The sequence below is a fragment of the Anabas testudineus genome, chromosome 12, assembly GCF_900324465.2.
Source record: "Anabas testudineus chromosome 12, fAnaTes1.2, whole genome shotgun sequence".
Lineage (NCBI taxonomy): Eukaryota > Metazoa > Chordata > Actinopteri > Anabantiformes > Anabantidae > Anabas > Anabas testudineus.
The window spans coordinates 5,616,169-5,634,447 of record NC_046621.1 but is presented as its reverse complement, the minus strand read 5'-3'; the positions used below and the strand labels follow the sequence as shown (position 1 = coordinate 5,634,447).

The 18,279-nt window shown below is 38.8% G+C and overlaps 2 protein-coding genes across 2 annotated transcripts; both read right to left on the bottom strand.

Moving 5' to 3' along the window:
- Positions 1-145: 145 nt before the first annotated feature.
- phyhd1 (phytanoyl-CoA dioxygenase domain containing 1) lies at positions 146-3,164 on the bottom strand. Its single transcript, XM_026356342.1, has 11 exons — positions 3,024-3,164; positions 2,159-2,317; positions 1,763-1,838; positions 1,631-1,678; positions 1,491-1,546; positions 1,347-1,409; positions 1,236-1,257; positions 1,027-1,155; positions 758-874; positions 422-548; positions 146-272 (listed from the first exon to the last, which is right to left on the bottom strand). Exons 1-11 carry the CDS (start codon positions 3,147-3,149, stop codon positions 224-226), a joined length of 972 nt encoding a protein of 323 aa, XP_026212127.1. The 5' UTR covers positions 3,150-3,164; the 3' UTR covers positions 146-223.
- An 883-nt stretch (positions 3,165-4,047) lies between these two features.
- Positions 4,048-16,974, bottom strand: lrrc8aa (leucine rich repeat containing 8 VRAC subunit Aa). Its single transcript, XM_026355070.1, has 3 exons — positions 16,802-16,974; positions 9,966-12,090; positions 4,048-8,373 (listed from the first exon to the last, which is right to left on the bottom strand). The coding sequence occupies exons 2-3, from the start codon at positions 12,078-12,080 to the stop codon at positions 8,098-8,100; spliced, it is 2,391 nt and encodes a 796-aa protein (XP_026210855.1). The 5' UTR covers positions 12,081-12,090; positions 16,802-16,974; the 3' UTR covers positions 4,048-8,097.
- Between the last annotated feature and the right edge of the window lie 1,305 nt (positions 16,975-18,279).

Below are 18,279 nucleotides of genomic sequence, written 5' to 3'. Positions count from 1 at the left end.
GTCATTTCTAAAAATCTAATTTAAAAACTGTGATACATTAATCCAGTACTGACTTTTCTAATTCTGGATCAGGCCACATATTATTTCACGTGGCCCGAGAGACAGATGCTGTCATAAGAAAACAAGCCGTGAGAAAAGCTTCAGACAGTTCATATACTGTATGTTGGTCCCTTCTACTGGAAAGAAAGGATCATGTGTCGTTCCATGGTTGGTAGATCACACTTCATTTACTGTAGAGAGGTGGGAAAGGGAGCTCCTCAGTGGGCTGCAACCTGTGAGGACCAAAGAGATGAAAATGTGACATTTCATTCGTTCCCCTACATGCAGATGTGACAGCCTCCTATCGGAAACACCTGACTGATGTAAAAATAAAGAAATAAATGACACTGCACAAAGGCATCCAACTCTAATAAGCTCTCACCAGTTGTCAGGGCTCCAGCGGGTGTCCTGAGATTCCATGATGTGGAAGGCGTAGACGTGGCGCGAGTCTTCTGAGGTGTTTTCAGCGCTCCGGTGCACCACTTCACCATGGATCAGGACTACACCACCTAAACACAGGGAGATGAATGGAGGTCGGAATGTGAAACCAACTCTCACGGCTTTATATGGCAATACAGTACCAAGGCTGATGTTGCACAACATTTATATATCATAGCTTGTTGGTGAAAAATTACTCTCCACACCTTCCACAAACGGTGCATGAAAATATTAATGAAAATCCTTTGCCCATTTAAATGTAAAGACAAAGATAAATTACCTTTTTTGACAGGTGCTGCAACAAACTTCTCTTCATCGTAGCTCTTCTCTCGGCCAATAAAGTCTGTCAGGGGGAAGGTGCCCTTTGGGGTGCGCACCATACGCCGAGAAATCCCGCCTGGGGAAAGAAAAAAGAAGAATGTACCGAGCGAACACTGTATGAAACTGATTTCACGTGTCAAATCATTCTCTATGTTCCAGTGGCTGTGTGTGTCATATACAGTTTGTTACACAGTGGATAAGTTATATTATGTATATGTGTGAGCTTACTTTTGTGGGACCCTGGGATAAACCACAGGCAGCCATTGTTGACAGTAGCATCTTCCAGGGCAATCCACATCCCCATAACTCTGCCCAGGGGCTCCGTGTACAGAAATGTGGCATCTTGGTGAGGCGTAACTGAGAAACAGACAGGAATCAGCTGCAAGGATAGTTCGTGGAAAGTATTTATTTCTATCTGTACAGTTCAGTTTTCCTACCTTCTCCGCCAATCCCCGGTTGCTGGAGGACAGATAAAGAAAAAAATATGATCAGATACCAAATACAGGATGACATTTTGAGAGAATGATTGATAGTGTTTAATGTTCTACCTTAAAAATATACATGCTTTGCAGAATCACAGGATGCACGACACCCAGTTTCTTAGCTATTCCCTAAGAGAACAACACTTGTGTAAGTTATAGGTTATTTTTTTAGACTCATCGTTCTCTAATATTGTTCAACAGCTCACTCACCTGGACTCTGGGTGAATGTGTAACTTTCTTGTACAATGGCTCATATGCATGTAGTGCTAGAAGAAGACATTGGACTTAGGTGAGGTCTTTTAGAAAACCCTGTGCTCAGGTTGTTAAATGATTTCAATTAGAAACCTCACCATGACCAACTTTATTCAGCGCCCTCTGTTTTGGTACGATGAATTCCCCTGCAAGTCAAAAAAATGCTTTACCAGTCCAATTTCATGTCAGACATGAAAATATATATGATGAACAAGCTACAACAAGCTCACCTTTATCATTAAAAACTCCCTTTTCAAAGAAAAAGCGGATCTTATCTCCACTGGTGATGAAATAGTCAGCATTACCCTGCAACAGGTAGCACGAAAAGGTCAATTTCATTCACATGACACAGAGAACGATTGCAACACAGAGGGGAGAGACAAACTCCACTGACACTAACTAGACTGTTGACATTAGAGTTACGTATTAGCCTACAAAGAAGGACACGGGGTCGAGAAACAGTGAATCAGTGGAGAGGCTGCATGTCTACAGACTACATGAGGCTCATCATGGAGAATCTTACCTGCATCTTCAAGTGCAATGTTATTGTAAGCATGTGAAAACAACTGTTGTTAGATTAACTATTGATGTGTTAAAGATTTATCCCGTGCAGTTCATTAGATCACCTGTTCTTCGAGCTGTTCATCATGATACGTAGAGAAGGTGATGCGGCAGTGCTCTGGGACTTCCATGTGGTCCACTATCTCTGTCATCTTCTGCCTCAGTTCATCACACTCCTGGGGGGTCAGCAGCCCGTCCAGAACTACGTACCCATCCTCAAGGTACTGGAAAGAGGAAGAAAAGCGCTGATCAGTCAGTTTCAACAAGTCACACAACAAGTAGTCAATTAAAGACGGTTTAAATTCTGTTAAAGTGAAAGACATCGCCACAATAATAAATCAATATACGCATAACATGTCTATTCTATTGAACAGTTTTATATGTGTATATATAATATAGAGTTTTGTTTTAATAAAAGAAAATAAAAAACAGTTTTCAGGAAGCAATCCAAAAATCTAATATATTTCATGCACTATCACATAATAAGCAAACAATCACCAAAGGGAAGTGTGTATTTAGTTTTTGACACATTAATTGACTGTTTGCGGTTGATTGACCGATTAATCAACTAAATATTTTATTTAATTCACGTTATCACTGTTTTCTGAAGTCCTGGAGCAGCAAACAGCAGAATAAAGCAGCATTTGCTCATGGTGGCTCCCTCCAGTAGGCCTCTTGTTGCTCCTGCATGTTATGTAATAAGTGTGAAACGTGCACCAATGGCCATGACCACAGCACATGAAGAAATTAATTAAATATAGCAGGAATACACCAGCAAACTTGGAAAAACTACAGTCATTTTATTGCAACTATACGTTAACTACTTCTTGCAATTAAAAATAAATTTTAAAGTGCTCCTTTCTAGCTGCAACCTAACGTGGCCTCGGTTTTATTTGTATTATTATCATTATTATTATTTTTATTGCTCACCTTTTGCACATCTTGATCTGTTATAAAATCCATCACGGTCTGCTCGGAGAGCTCCAGCGCATGTGGCAGGTAAGATGCGTCTTCTCCGGGTGAAGCTCCAGTCTGCCGGCGCTGATTTCCGGCCATGTGACGCGTCTGAATCAATTTAAGTGAACCCAAGCCAAGGATGTAATAGGATTTTGGACTTAACTCTTTCGTCGTCGTCAGAGGATGAAGTAGTTCTGCAGTCCAGGCTCCAGCTGTAACAGAGAAACAAACACAAGAGACCAACAGCTGCAGCAGCATCTTGTGGCCACTGAAGTACTGCACCTACTGGAAGTAGTTTTATTTACCTGTACGTTTTATATACTGCTTGTATAATATACTACATTATAGATCAAGTTAGTTAAAGCACTCTGTCAAGTCAAATGCATGCATTCAAAACGTTACTTAGGTAAAAGTAAAAAAGTGTTTAGTCAAATATTTCTAGAAGTAAAAGTCAAAATTCAGAATGTTTTACATAAATGAATAATTATCTTATCATTAATCGATATATTTGATTTATTTACTGATGCATTACCGTGTTTATCAGTGCAATGCATGCAATCATTCTAATTTTAATTACTGTATTATTAGTTTGCATTACTTACTAACTTACAAAAGTACACTATGTGTTTCTGAAATGTAGTGAAGAGTTTAAATATTGTAATATAACTTTTAATAAGCTGTTCTCCTCTCAGTTGAGTGCACAGCACGGCGTTAGTGTAACCTATATTTCTTGTGAAAAAGAAATTGGATCTTGGACCTTGATGCAGCAGGAAAAGCTCAGATGTAATTAATAACATTAGCACAACTGGATTGAATTCAGATGAGCCAGCTCCAGAGTCCTGCTACAGTGTACGCTGACTCACTGCAATGAATCCCTGTCATGTCAGCAGTTAAACGGTTCAACACTACTTCCACATACATTAAGTTAATTGTCAGTAACACCCAAGTGGTTCAGACATCTCCTGAAAGAAATATTCACACACTCTTTGCAACTGGATTTAGTGTTAAGAGTTGATTTTATTATAGTGTGTCAGAATGGTAAAAAAGTTCAGCCTGAACATTAGGAAATCAAAGTTCAGTTGTCCGCTAGACGTCCTGCTTAAAAAGCCAGTGTTCAGTACTCATGGCAACGCTTAATTAATAAAGGCCTTGTCATGTGTGATACAGACAGCGTCTGTCCATCTAGCTTACAGTTCACATTCAGCAGTGATGGTTTCTAATGGTTATGTGAATGGCTTTCAGTATGGCTATAATGCACACAAGCTCAGATGCAAAATAAAATGGATGAGAAACTTTTCATATCTCCCTGATCTCCAGGCATCAGAATACATATATATACATACATACAGGTAGAGATTATATGTCAAAGCAATGTAATCATGGCAGTTCTGTATAAAGTGACTTTTTGAAGATCGGGTAAAATGGTATGTGTTGCTCAAACATGTACAATCTTCAGAAATATTACATGTCCTAACAGATGCGTGTGCCAGTCTACACACAGCCCACGCTGAAGGGTGCGCTCACCAACATTATTTCAGATTGTCATAAGGTGTTTCGGTTTGGTTGTGAAACCCCCAGAGGACAGGAGCTATGTCAGGACCAATTAGCAACTCACTGTCCAATGTAAAACTCTCTGTGGATGCAAATGTTAATTTTGTTAAAATAATCTTTATACCTAACATGCGTCTTCACACAAACTATTACTACTTAAGGCATACATACATAACATATTTCATACTTTTAATCAATTCAGCAGGAAGAACTAAAATGAAAAGCAAAACTATGTTAAAAATAATAAAAATTTTAAAAAGTAGGGACTGAGGCTACTCAATGTGTTTACATGAGAATAGTAAGTTTCTGCTAGGACACCATTTAAAGTGCTCGAGTTTTCTGGTAACCATGGGGGCATTTTATTAGTCATAAAAACTTCCTCCTTTTTGTTCTCTGCAAATGGATGACTAACCTCATCTCAGTCCTCACAGTCAGGAAAGGGAGTGTGACTGCAAGTTTAATGTACTCGTCTGGTGACTCAGAGGGAAGTGACTGAAGGACTGAAGGACTGTATGACGGTATTGCTCCGAAGGTCAGAATAAATGACAGAGGGAAAAATATTTATGGGTACAAATCCAAATGTTAGCAAGAAAGAAACAAAACGGAAAAACATTTGGGTGACAACAGATGTGTCATGATGCTGACGTTGACCACAATCAAGCTGAAATGGAGAAAGGCTTGATGAATATATCAACATGTACATGGCATTTTTAGCAACTATTCAGAGGAGGTGTGAAAGAATCCAGCGAGGCCCTGAGAAATATTTCTATGGCTCTTAAACTTCAAGAGTTGACTGCTCTACCAATCAGAAATTTCAATATGAGCTTAAATATCCAACCTCTAATAAAAAAAAGAAATAAAAAGGCAAAAATAGTTAAAACTTTAAGTGGTGTTATTGTCTGAACACCCTAATTTGATACTCTTGGTGCACTGCAGGAGGAAGACTTCAGTGTCAGCATCACTGCCAACTGCACTGCACCACTACAATGACCCATGTTACCATATCAGAAGGTTGCCCTATAATGTTTTCCTTACATCTACGGCCAAATACCTCACTAAGGTTTCTATTTTTGCAGTTGAATGTACCACTATCTAAATTACAAAGCTATTTGCATATATTATTTGGCATTCATCAGGTCAACAGTCGTTATCCGCAGAACAAGTACATAATGTAATGCTGCTGAAGTTGTGAAGTTTCTACTCGTTCCTTGGCAAAAACAAATAACAGAGCAAGCATATCAAGGTGGGCATGCACCTTCATAGAAAAAAGAAAAAAATACATTACCTTTCACTTCTAAATTTAAAGCAGGTTGCTAGTCAACACAGTGAGGTCTAGAGGGCTGCACTTTAAGACTGTGTGGGAGCATTTTAAGAGTGACCTTTCAAAGGGCATTTGGATATAGCCGAGGCCCCCAGTTAAACAAAATTCCCTGCGAACAAAGATGCAGTTGAAAACTTCCCTTATACCTTTAGAAAACAGCTGGTAACAATAACGGCACATACCTACTGTATGACTGATATGCATGAAACAAACAAACAAACATGTCCGCTATACATTTTACAACACACAAGAAAAATAAAATAGAAGTCATGAATGTGATGTTTGTGAACATTTACAGGGCATGCAGCCTGTAAAAAGTAAGGCCATATTAGCAACAAGAGATCCCTGGATGGAGCAAACAGTAGGTTGACTCCAAATGAGGCTATTAAATCCAAGGTCTTAACAAGAAAAGTGTTTCAAGCAGACAATGCATGTTGCACTAATTTGTGCTAGGGATGTGGAAATCGCATATTCTGCATACTCTCTCAGCAAATAAACGTTTCCCACGGGTAGGTTGGTCAAAACCAGTTTCCTCCACTTTGTAATTTCCTGTTTGTCCTGATTTTGCTCTTTAATGGACAAACAAAGCACATGTCCAGTTCTCCCTCTGAGCATGGTAAATAGAAGACCTGGCACACAAAAAACTGGGCACTTGAGTCACAAACAGAAGCACTTCATTTCTGGACACTGGCAGTACCTGCTAGCCTGTGAAGACTACTATCTCACATCTGCAGCCACTTGGAAGTGCCATGTTAGCAATCATCCAAGATCATATAAGTCAAAATCATACCAAGCATAAAAAGTACCTTTTTATGATTCTTGCTTGTTTTATTGGCCTGTATCATATACTATTGCACAAAATAACATTGTGCATGCTTGCATATGTTTAAATTTGATTAAAAAAACAAAACAAAACAATAAAAACAAATAAAAGATATTTTATAATTACACTCGTCAGTGAAGCGACATACATTAGCCTTCAACTGCACAAAGGTCACTTAAGATCTCTCGCTACAGATTATGTCCTATAAGCTTAAAATACTGTATCATTTTAAACAAAACAAAATAAAACAATGGCTGTATTGAACACTATGCGCTTAATCTCTTACTGAACTTTGACACGTTATATGGTGACCTTACCTAGCCTGTTTCACATGTCGATGTTAATGTGTGGTAGCATTTTAAAGTACCAAATTATGTTCCTAATTATTTAATTAACTGTTCACTTTGTTTTTAAAAATGGCCGAACACTGATATAAATCCCATCTGACATACCTTTATAAGACACATTTTTAGTCATGCAAAAGAAGGTACAGCCTTTTCACACGCCTAAATAAGATATGATGTTTACTGGAGCAAAATAAAAAGTCCAAGAAGAATGGTGCATTTCCTCACCATAGCGTCACAGCTCCCGCACAGCTAATAGATAGCCTGCCACACAGGGCAACACTATATATTAACAACTGCAGGGTATTTAGATGTTGTACTGTAGAGTTTGTTTCCATTTGATTCCAACAGCTTGTCTTTGACGCCGTTTCATCACCGTCCTCCGAGTTAAGGCCTGAACTGGGAGATCACTTGTAGGGTGATCTGTTGATCTTCATCACAGAGTCAAAGGGTTCACATAAAAAGATGCCTGATGAGCATGTTGAGCGTAGAGAGTCTGAAAAAGGTCAAATCTTCATGTATCAACAAGCAGGCTGTTAGTTGCAATAGACGTCGTCACACTCCATCACAAATGCGAATGTTAGCTGTAAAAATTTGACGAGTAACATTTTGAGTTTCAAGGCCAGAGGAAGATCAAATGAAAACTGCCATACGTTGAAAAATATACAGCATGTTTGAGTTGTGCATGTATCCTGTGGTTCTCTCAAATAAACAGGTTTGCTTTACATACTCATACTGTGGCATGCATATTCAACATCTGCTTGCATCTTGAAATTAAAGAAAAGCCGCACTGCTGAACCACCTTGCTTCACCTAGTTTTGCTGTTTAATTTTTCCTTGATGACCATTAAAAAGACATAATTAGAAGTTTCGACATTCGACATCCATTTTTTTTTATAGATACAGGTAGTAAAGCCCCATCCATTTTCCGCGCACATGGGCAACAAGGTTTGCCTCGCTTCGTAAATAAAATCTTGCTTGTTTCTTCTTCTCTCCACAGATGTTTGGCTCAAGCTTGCTCCTTATCAGCCCTCCAAAGCTGCTCTTTGACTTCTGATGGCAGTGTGTTGAACAGGTCTTCCTCCACCACCAGACCGCTCCTCTTCAACAACCGACACTCGCCGAGCTCCACTGGGAGACACTCCAGACGGTTTCCTCTCAGCTCTAGCTGGGTCAACCCAGTGAGTTCTCCGAAGCGTGATGGCAGCGTCTGCAGGCAGTTGTTTCCCAGATTCAAAGTACGCAGTTTCTTGCACTGGAACAGCTCTGGGGGTAAAGTCTCAATCTGAAGTGGAGAGATTAAGAGACAAAATGAAGAGGAATATTGAATTATCAGTAAAAAAAAAAAAACAAAAAAGACTGAGTTAGTTTTTAATCCTTACACTACAGCCAGATGAGGCCAGGATTTAAAATGTGAGCAAGGGGAATTAAGAAAAAGACATTGCAACAAAACCCAGACCCCAGCACAGAAAACAAATAACATTATTTGTTATAGTAAGATAATAAGATTATAGGAAATAAGATTAAAGAGCACTCAAAATTTTCTGTCAGACTCTAGAGTTAAAGCTTCATTACAAAAGTGGGGTATTAAAGAGTTTTAAACCATCAGCTAGACATATACTCTAGGATTTGTGTACTTACCTTCCATGTATAAAAACAACATTTCTAATTCTAAAGTTCGAAGCAGGTATTATTCATCGAAGCTCAAAGGCATTATCCTATTAAACCTCACTGACAATATTTAAGTTACAAATATTCAAAAAAGTCGCAAAACTAATCTCAACTGAAAATTTGTTATTGTTGTAAAGAGGATTTAGCCAAGAGACATCTTAAAAACTAAGACACGAGAAGGGGCCTGTTCAATTGAGCTATTTTTGGCTGCACATTAACTAGTTGGAACCTATTTTCAGTAAGCAACCACACAAGTAAACATAGTAAAACAGCAGTAATAGTATCTTTTACTGAAAACACATGACGTTTGCATGCTGTCAAGGAGAAAACAGGGTTTTTCAGGAAAATGCTGTTCTTTTCATTTCTTTTTTAATCTCCTTGAATGAAACAAATCAAACAAACTGCATTTTCTAAAGACTGAAAGGATCTATTCACCAAAAGCCTGATGTAATAACCCAACCATGAAAGGAGGCAGGTTCTGGCACAGCCACTAAATGTTTAAGTTAACGATCTTTCCAACTGAAATAAACAACATCTTTGTAAAGGGCATTTGTTAGGGTTTGCATGTTTCCTTCAACATGAGTTTACATGAGACAGAAACATTTCTGTCAACCATCTTCTCTTCTAAATGAGCACAGCTGGATTAAACTGTGAAACGGGCAAAACTACATCATGCTCAAAGAATCATAATGTAGCTTTAACAAAGAATTGTGTAATGATAGTATAGATTTTCCTAAGCATTTAAATTCCTAATGGATTCTATTTTTCTAGCCTGAATAAAGAAAGACCAGCTGTAAAAACCTATGCTGCATTCCAGACAGGAGGCCTTTTATGTAACATGTGTCCCAGCAGTTAGCATAATTTGACTGCTGTGTACAGAACAGGACTGTGTTTATAACATAGAACTGAAGACTTTTATTTTAGTCCTCGGAAAGCAGACAAACAGAGCAAGATTACTTAAGTGTTCTCAACCTTTCTGTATGCTAAACACGAACATATGTTCATGAAATTGAACAACAACAACTGGGGATTAAACCTAAAATCTGTTAATAAAAAGCATCAATTGTTCAACTTCAATGAACATCTGAGAACTTGTACTGTAGGTGGTGACATTTGTAAGTATCTTATCGATGCAAACAGAGAGAGCAGATTTACTGAAATGAATATAAAATATGCCCTGAACAAATTTAAAGGATTTTTTCTTACCCTGTTTGCTGTTACAGCAAAGTATTGCAGGTTCTGGAGGAAGCCTATGTCAGCATGGATGCTCGTCAGATTGTTGTGACTCAGGTCTAAGAAGCGGAGCTTGCGACAGAAGAACAGCTGGCTGGGGATTTTCTCTATCTTGTTCCTGTTGAGATATAGCCTCTCTAGGTTGGTAAGTGTTCCGATCTGAATGGGGATGTAAGCTATCTGGTTGTACCATAGCTTCAGGCACACGAGCCGATGCAGGTGCTGAAAGCTGATGATCTCCTCTATCGTCTTCAGATTGTTGTCTTTAAGGTCAATCTCCTGCAGGTTGTGCAAACTGAAGATGGAGTGTGGAATGCGTTCAAGATCACAGCGAACAAGCTCAAGCTCTGTAAGGTTGACCATTTTTTTCAGACTGTTGAGCACCATCAACTTGGTACCCTCGTTATTGATGGAGAGCTTCTGGAGGTGCACGCCAACGTCGGTCACCACCTGAGGCAGCTTGGTCAGGTTACTTTTTAGTCGTAGCACTTTGAGACTTTTGAGCTCTCTAAGTCCATCAATCACGATGAAGCGATTGTTCTCGGCACTCAAGTTTCCAGTGAGGTGCAGCTCACTGAGATTCTTCAGGCTATAGATCCACAAAGGGATCTCCTTGATGTCAGTAAATTTTATGTGGAGGGATTTCAGGTTTTCCCTCAAGAAAGCCAGTGCTGGAGCCTCAATTTTAGCAGGTGTGTGATAGAGCCACATCTCCCTCAGGTTGGAAAGCTGGGCGATAATTGGCGGGATAGTTACATCAGGAATAAGCTCCAGCTTGAGCACTTCCAGCTCTATCAGATCAAAAACTGTGTCTGGGATCCCACTGAGCATGAACAGATGCAGCTCTAGCTTATCTTGAGAATTCTTGGTGATGCGCTGCCTCAGTTTCTCCAGTGTCCACTCGTTGTTCAGATTCAGTTGCCTCAGCTTGTTCTCGCTCACCTCTGACAGAAAAACAGCGAAGCGCTTGGAGTAGAGAGGGTCATACTGATCTATCATGTGCAGCATGAAGGCAAAATCGTTCTTCAAGTCAGGAATGTCACTATAGCTGCTCTCCTCTCGGATCGATTCAAAGGAGTATCGTTTGAGGGAGCGTCTGAGCATCCAACACAGAGTATACATGCAGATAAGACCATAAACCACCACCAGAACGATATAGAAACAGGCCAAAATCTTGAAAAGTGTTGCCAATGGGTGAGCACAATAGAATGTGCTGTACCCTGTTAGCATTTGAATGTTCACTGCGCACACTACACTGAACCTAATGTAGCGTACATAGTAGGCGGTGTAGCTTATTATCAGTATAAACTTGATCACTTTGATGATGGTCTGACGTACGTAAAGACTGTAGACGATATCGCCCTCCTCTACATGGATCCTGAACTTCTTTACCTTCTCAAAAAGAGCCTTGGCCTGCTCACCTTCTTTTTTATCCAAAACCCCAGTTTCAGAGCGATCTACAATTCCTTGTTCAATTCTGGACTTTGTTCGTTGAAGCATGGGTACACTAGCCTCAACATCCTCACTCACAAGTGAAGCGTTCTTGTCCATCGACCCATTCATTTTTCCAGGAGGTTTAGGATCGCTCTCCTCTACCACCGTCTCAGACAAAGCCCTGGTTGTCCATGGGGAGTCAAAGCACTTGAGGAGGATGGAGACAAAGTGCTCCAGCTTAGAGCTTGTGCGAGGAAACTTAAACCAGAAATTGCTGCAAGCCAGAAAGATGAGGGTGTGGAGTAGCACCAGATAGGGGAAATATTTGGCAAACCAGTGTAGTTCATTCTCGTAGCAGACAGCATCAACGTAATTATACTGATGGCGGTCGAGGTCATACTGAATGCCTTTGGGTTCCGGTGCGTAGGGGATGGTCAGGTTTGGGACAGGCATGGCCTCGCATGACTTGTTGACCACCCACTTGCAAGGCAGGCAGATCATCTTGTCCTGTGTCACCTGCAGTGTACCACCGAACACTGCAATCATCAGCATGACGATTGAGATGTAGTCGGTGAAAACGTCCCACCATGGCTTCAGGATACGGTACGCTGGCTGAGTTTCAGCAAAGTACCGGAGCTCTGTGATGGGAATCATGATGGTCTATCTAAAGAAAAAAGAAAAAAAAAAACACAGGGAAGAGGGAATTAGTTCCTGAAAAAGTTGGTCTCAACAAGATATCACCCAAGTATATCATCAGCCTCTTTGTGTATAGGGCAATTATGCAAGACTACATTTCCTAAGCAATCTAAATCCCTTGCCGTTGTATACATAAAGGTTGACATTCTGTACTGTAGAGTTGTTACTGCACATACGTTATGATGATGAACTACAAATTCATTCATGAAATTAATATCACCATTTATGTCCAGACAGAAACACATTCCCACATTGCCTTATTTTATATATCATGCAGTGGAGTTTGACAGCTTGGTTTGACCTTCTTGTTTACATTAGATTCCTCCACGTCAATCACCAAGTTTGGAGGTCACTAGACTAGCAGCATATAAAAAGATAGCAGTCATTATATTTGCGATAGAATCTGCTATGCACCATGAATATCCTGGACATCCTGCATGTGCCGACAGCACATTGTGGTTCAGAGACTGCAGAGCAAGCCGGAAACAGAAAGAGACTCTATAAAGACACATGTTCACACAAGTCCCCGTTTCCCCACAATCCTAATGTGTGGTGATTTCTTTTTGTGAACACACTCATGATTTAGAAATGTGTTCTTCTAGGCTGCTTATAATGCTTAGCCTTTAGATGTTAACACTATGCAATAACACTAACTTACAATTTCTAATTTCTTGATTAGCTTTCTCAAATGGGTGTTTTTTACCAGTTATAGAATAAATTAGCAGATTGAACAGCAATAGTCAAATCAAGAACAACTAGAGCTTTGACTTTGACTACCAGCAAAATGGAAGTGAAACAAAATGACACTGCACTACTGTATTCACCAATTAACAAATATGCCAAAACCCAAAGAATCTCCCAGGCGCCCACTTACATTTAAGAACATCTGACAGCCCACAGTGAATCTACTTCCTTACACAGTAAATGTGTGAGTAATGCAAGAAATAAGACAGCGTAAGCACCTTTGTTCTTCTTCAAATCATTTCAAAGTTTCATTTTAACGAATCTCTGGACTGGGCTATATAGAATGTAAGTTTAATGCGCAAAATCCCTTGTCTTGTAGCATACAGTATATGAGAAAAGATTTAAACATCATGATCTTATCACTTCTGTTTCCTATTTTAACACAAAGATGGGAGGAGGTCATTTAAAAGAAACCTCTAAAATTGTATCTTCCTGCCCACTCAAGTTAGCCCTTACTGACAGGAAAGGGATGAAAGAGGATAGCTCGTCAAGTAGTCACAACAAAAGCATTGTTTTATCCAGTTCAAACCAGAACTGCCGTACAGGCGCTGTGGGCCTCCTCAGTCAGGGTGCTGCTTTACCTCAACAGAGACATTAAAGCACACAGAGACCCCAGTGGCTGCCAAAACACCTCTAATTATAATAGTTCACATGGTATTAGAAACAACAATAGGCAATCTTTATTACAAATGCAGTTTCCAATCCACTATATACCAACAGATTAATTACACATCTAAAAATCAGAACAGTAGATTAAATTGTGTACTAATGGTTTTACAACTTTTGTTGTTATTAAACAAAGGTTTAAAGAGCAGGCAAATTAAAAGGTCTAACAGTGACCACACATGCTAGAGCTTTGTTAAAAAACAAACTGTAAACTCATAGCATGGCATAAACATAGTTACTGATATCTTTATTTGAACATCCAAGCATCGATTAACATTACTGTGTCAAAGCAAAATAAAAATCAGTTTGCACGCTGCTTTTCCTGACAATGCATCACACTGCACATGTTCCTAAAACAAACCTCTACAATCTCGAACAAGGACTTCTTCGCTGCTTCACCTAAGCTATCTGATTACTCTCATCACCACAAACAGTCCCAGAGGAATATAATGACGTAATCTTAAAATAGGATTAAAATAGGAATGGTCAAGGGTGGATTTTTTAATAACAACTCTGCTCTTGGCTTCCTGTTTGTAGACATACTAAAATACATTTCTAGTGAATTGGTTCCCTGAACAAAGCTGCTTTTGTGTAGGAGGTCTTTGCTGATGAGGCTCTGACACATTGGCGAGGGAGATACAGGTGAACCTGGCCACTGTGAGAGCTAATACATTAGAGAGCCAACAACAATTTCCCTCAAGGACATTAGAGACTTTCAATTGAAGCTGTAGTTTGAGAAATATAATAATAAGAAAATACAGCAGAAAAACATAATCACTGATCTGTGTCTCTGCAAAATAACCAATGTCTCCTCTGAACATGTAACCTTGAAATATTGACAACTGACATCAACTAACTCAATAAATAATCTCCACAATACATTGTGCTCCAGCACCCCTGAAACCTTTAACAGGATAAGAGGTTTCAAAAAAGGATGAATGTCTGGATGGAAAGATGTATGGACGTATGCCAGCATTATCATCAAATACTTTTATTACATTCCATTAGAGTGATATGTGCTTTTAATAGTATCCTTGCAACAACTTCACAAGTTTCCATCCAAGTGCTAGAATACACCCAAAGGATGTTCAAAGTCCTAACCGAGAGCATCACACATTTACTGACTTCTTATTCATCTTGACAGAGCACTCGCTATGATTCAGCATGGATGGGTAACCCATTAAGGAAAAATACATTCTGTGATTCTTCCACGTCTTCCCTTGAACCTAGCTACAGCTGCTGTTCAACACATACTGGACTACAGAAATAGAAAGACAAAAATTAGTACAAAAAGCAAAAGTGAGTCATAATGGGTGCACAGGAGATAAAATAACTTAACCATAGCCACTTAACAAAATCAATCAGCAACACTTTTAATTGTTTAGTCAGTGTACAAGCAAATATGTCAACAATGAGGCTTATGTACATGTGTATCTTCTCCAATATCAAAATTTAAGGCAGCAAAATAATCTGCAACTACTTATTAATAAATTGTTAAAGTAATATTTTATGCAAAAGGCACACAATGTTGTTTTCAGGCTTTTCAAATATATGATTTCATGCTTGTCTCCGTTTTATAACACGTTGAACTAAATATGGTTAAGTTGGTACTGTTGGTCATATTTTATAGATTTTTATTCATCTGCCTGCTGTTTGGTCAAGCTGATTCCTATTCTGACTGGGTGTCCTGTAGGCATAATGGGTTCAGGATCTTGGGAGCTGATGAAGGGATCACAGACACACACAGACACCCCTAAAACATGAGAAATTGCCTGTTTCTTTAAAACAGAAACTTTCTTGATGGGCTTCCTGTATTCCTGTATCAAACAACGTTATCACATCCTCAGATCCAAGTCCAGCAGCCCAACCCTGGTCATGTCAAGAGACTGGATCAAGCAGAGCAGTGTTTTCAGCCCTGGCCTGATTAAAGTGGTTATGCCTCACAAAAATCAAATGTTCCCCTTTGAAACCAGCACTACTGATCACATTTGCAAACAAATCATCCTGATATGAAGTAGGACGATACTGACCCCCTCCACCCCAGTCATATTGATTATTATGTTCCTAGAATCACAGATCGTGGTGGAGGTGTAGCAGTAATCTTCCACTTAAGCTTATTAATCAAGTCCAGATAGAAACATAGTTTTATTAACTGAATTCTCAGACTTTCGATCTGATTTAGTTCTTAGTGCAGATAGTCAATAAACCCTCTCACTGTTTTAATCACACCCTTTATCTTGTTTTGATACACAGTCGATATTTGTCATTTAATACCTTTTTGACCTAAAACCCTCCTTTATCTGAACATTTTAATAACATTTGAATTTACTGTACTAAACTTTACTTGACCTAAACCTTAACCCTAAACCTATATAAGAAACACTCAATACATTTCCATTACTATGTGGATGATAACAAATTAAATTCATCTATGAAACCAGAAGAAACTAATCAATTAATCAAACTTCATGCATGGTTAAAAGATATAAAGACCTGGATTACCTACTCCTAAATTAAGGCAAGACAGAGGTTATTTTGTTTTGGTCCTAAAAACCTCAGAGACATGAGGTCTAATCATATTCTTACTCTAGATGACATAAAATTAGCCTCTAGTAATACTGTGAGGAATCTCATTCAATCTCATTCACACCATACATAGAATAAATATCTAGAACTGCCATTTAAAAGCACTTTGTAAGGCTTTGATGATATAATGTGGCTAACAATAATGTGACCAGTTATTAGGCTTTCCACCTCACCACAAAATAACGCTGCAGCAATAATGCTGTAGAAGAACTTAAACAGGCATAAAACAATTATCTCACCGGCCATACAAGCTCTTACATGAATATTACAGCCCTGCATTTTGTGTGTTGTAACACAAACATGAATTCATTATGAGCCCAGCAACTTAGGCTGCAACTAATAATTAGCCTGTCTTCATTATCGATTAATCTGATATTTTTCTGTTCACATTCAGATGTATGGTCATGTGTGAACATATGTCTGACACACACTTCAGCCTCTTAACCAACAGTGGAAACTACCTCTTAAAACTTCTCACAGACTAAAGCGACATATTTTAAAGGTCTCATTTTGTCTGAATAACAGGCCCAAACCCAAAGTAACACAAAGATACTGGGTGTGTGTCCTGAATGTCTCAGTGTCGTTAAACGTTAGCACCCTGCGGCAGAACCGCTCATTGTGGACCACGTAGCTAGCTAGTTAACTACACACATCAACGCTGGGTAATTAAGACAGAAACTCACCTTTTTTGTTAAAGCTGGTATCTCTCGCCTCCTCCGCACACGGGTGACACATTTCTCAAACGTTTCTCGGCAGCTAAGAGTGGTCGGACACCGGGCCGGAGCCCCGTACGACAATAACCTGAAAGACCGAACTGAGAAACGAGCCGAGCGGTTCCTCTGGCCCGCACAAAGACGACGGCGGGCGGAAGTGGGAAGGAGGAGCCGCTTTCAAAATAAATGCGCGGAGGAAGTTGGAAAGTATTTAAAGTCATTTGTTTAAATAAAAGCTTCAGAATACTTCATAACAAGAAAAAGGAAAAGTCAAGAAGTGTAGTTAGTAAAGTGTGCAATATAACAGCATAAAGTACCAATACTGACGTTTAAAAATACTTCAAAACAAATAAAAGGAAAAGTACAGAAGCATAATCAACAAAATCTGCAATAGAACAGCATAAAAGTACTCGCTCTTAAGTCAAATGTCCTTTGTGTCTCATTTCTTATAAATTACTTTATCAACCTTTTAATACGAATTCAGAATGTAGTTTTATTGTTCTAGTTGGTCATTTAATTTAACCACGTGTTAACAGTTTTTTTTTTTTTTTTGCTTTAATATCTAATGTTTTTTGGGGGATTGATAAGGGATAATTGGAATTAGCTACACAGTATAGCAGTAATTTTATCACACAATGGTTATTATACGGGCACAATCCTTCAGAATCTAAGAAAAAAACAATGCTTTTAAAATAGTAAATAAACAAACTAAATAAACTAGCAAGACTACCTTTAACTCCTCTCCAGGCACAAGGTTTCCAAAAAGAAAACAAAAATCCATATCTGACTAAAGGTTTGGTGGCACATGTGCTTAATTTAATTTCCAGCTTCTGAATAATTGATTTCAAAATGCCAATAATACGACTTTTAAGAGAGGACTGTTGGCTTTAATAAATAATAAATAAATGTTGGTTTTAAGTGAGTCCTTATAAATAAATTATTATAAGGAATTTATCCTTCCTGTAATAATGAATTGAAGATAGGCACACAGACCATGGCATATAGTGTGATGTTAACCCAAATGCATTTACATTTACATTTAGTCATTTGGCAGACACTTATATCCAAAGCGATAAGGCAGGGTAAGTGTAAAGAAGTCTTGTTTAAGGACCCCTAGCAGAGGTAGGTCTAACGCATGGTGGGTGAGCCTAACACTACACTAATCAGCTGCCATTTGGCTATTCTTTTCAGGTAGAAAAATCCTGTTCTGGTAAAAAGATGTGTTAAAAGTACATATGCATTCACCAGTATCAGCACTTGAAGGTGGAATTGATGCCTGCGTACATCTCATTAGAAGATTCACAATACTTTATTAATCCCAGAAGAGATTAGCTTTGATCAGATAAGACAAATAAGTGTATAGTCAAATGCTGTTTGTAGTGCACTAAATAGTGAAGGTATTAATGATAATTATGATGATGGCTAAAAAGAAAAAGCTGGATGTGATG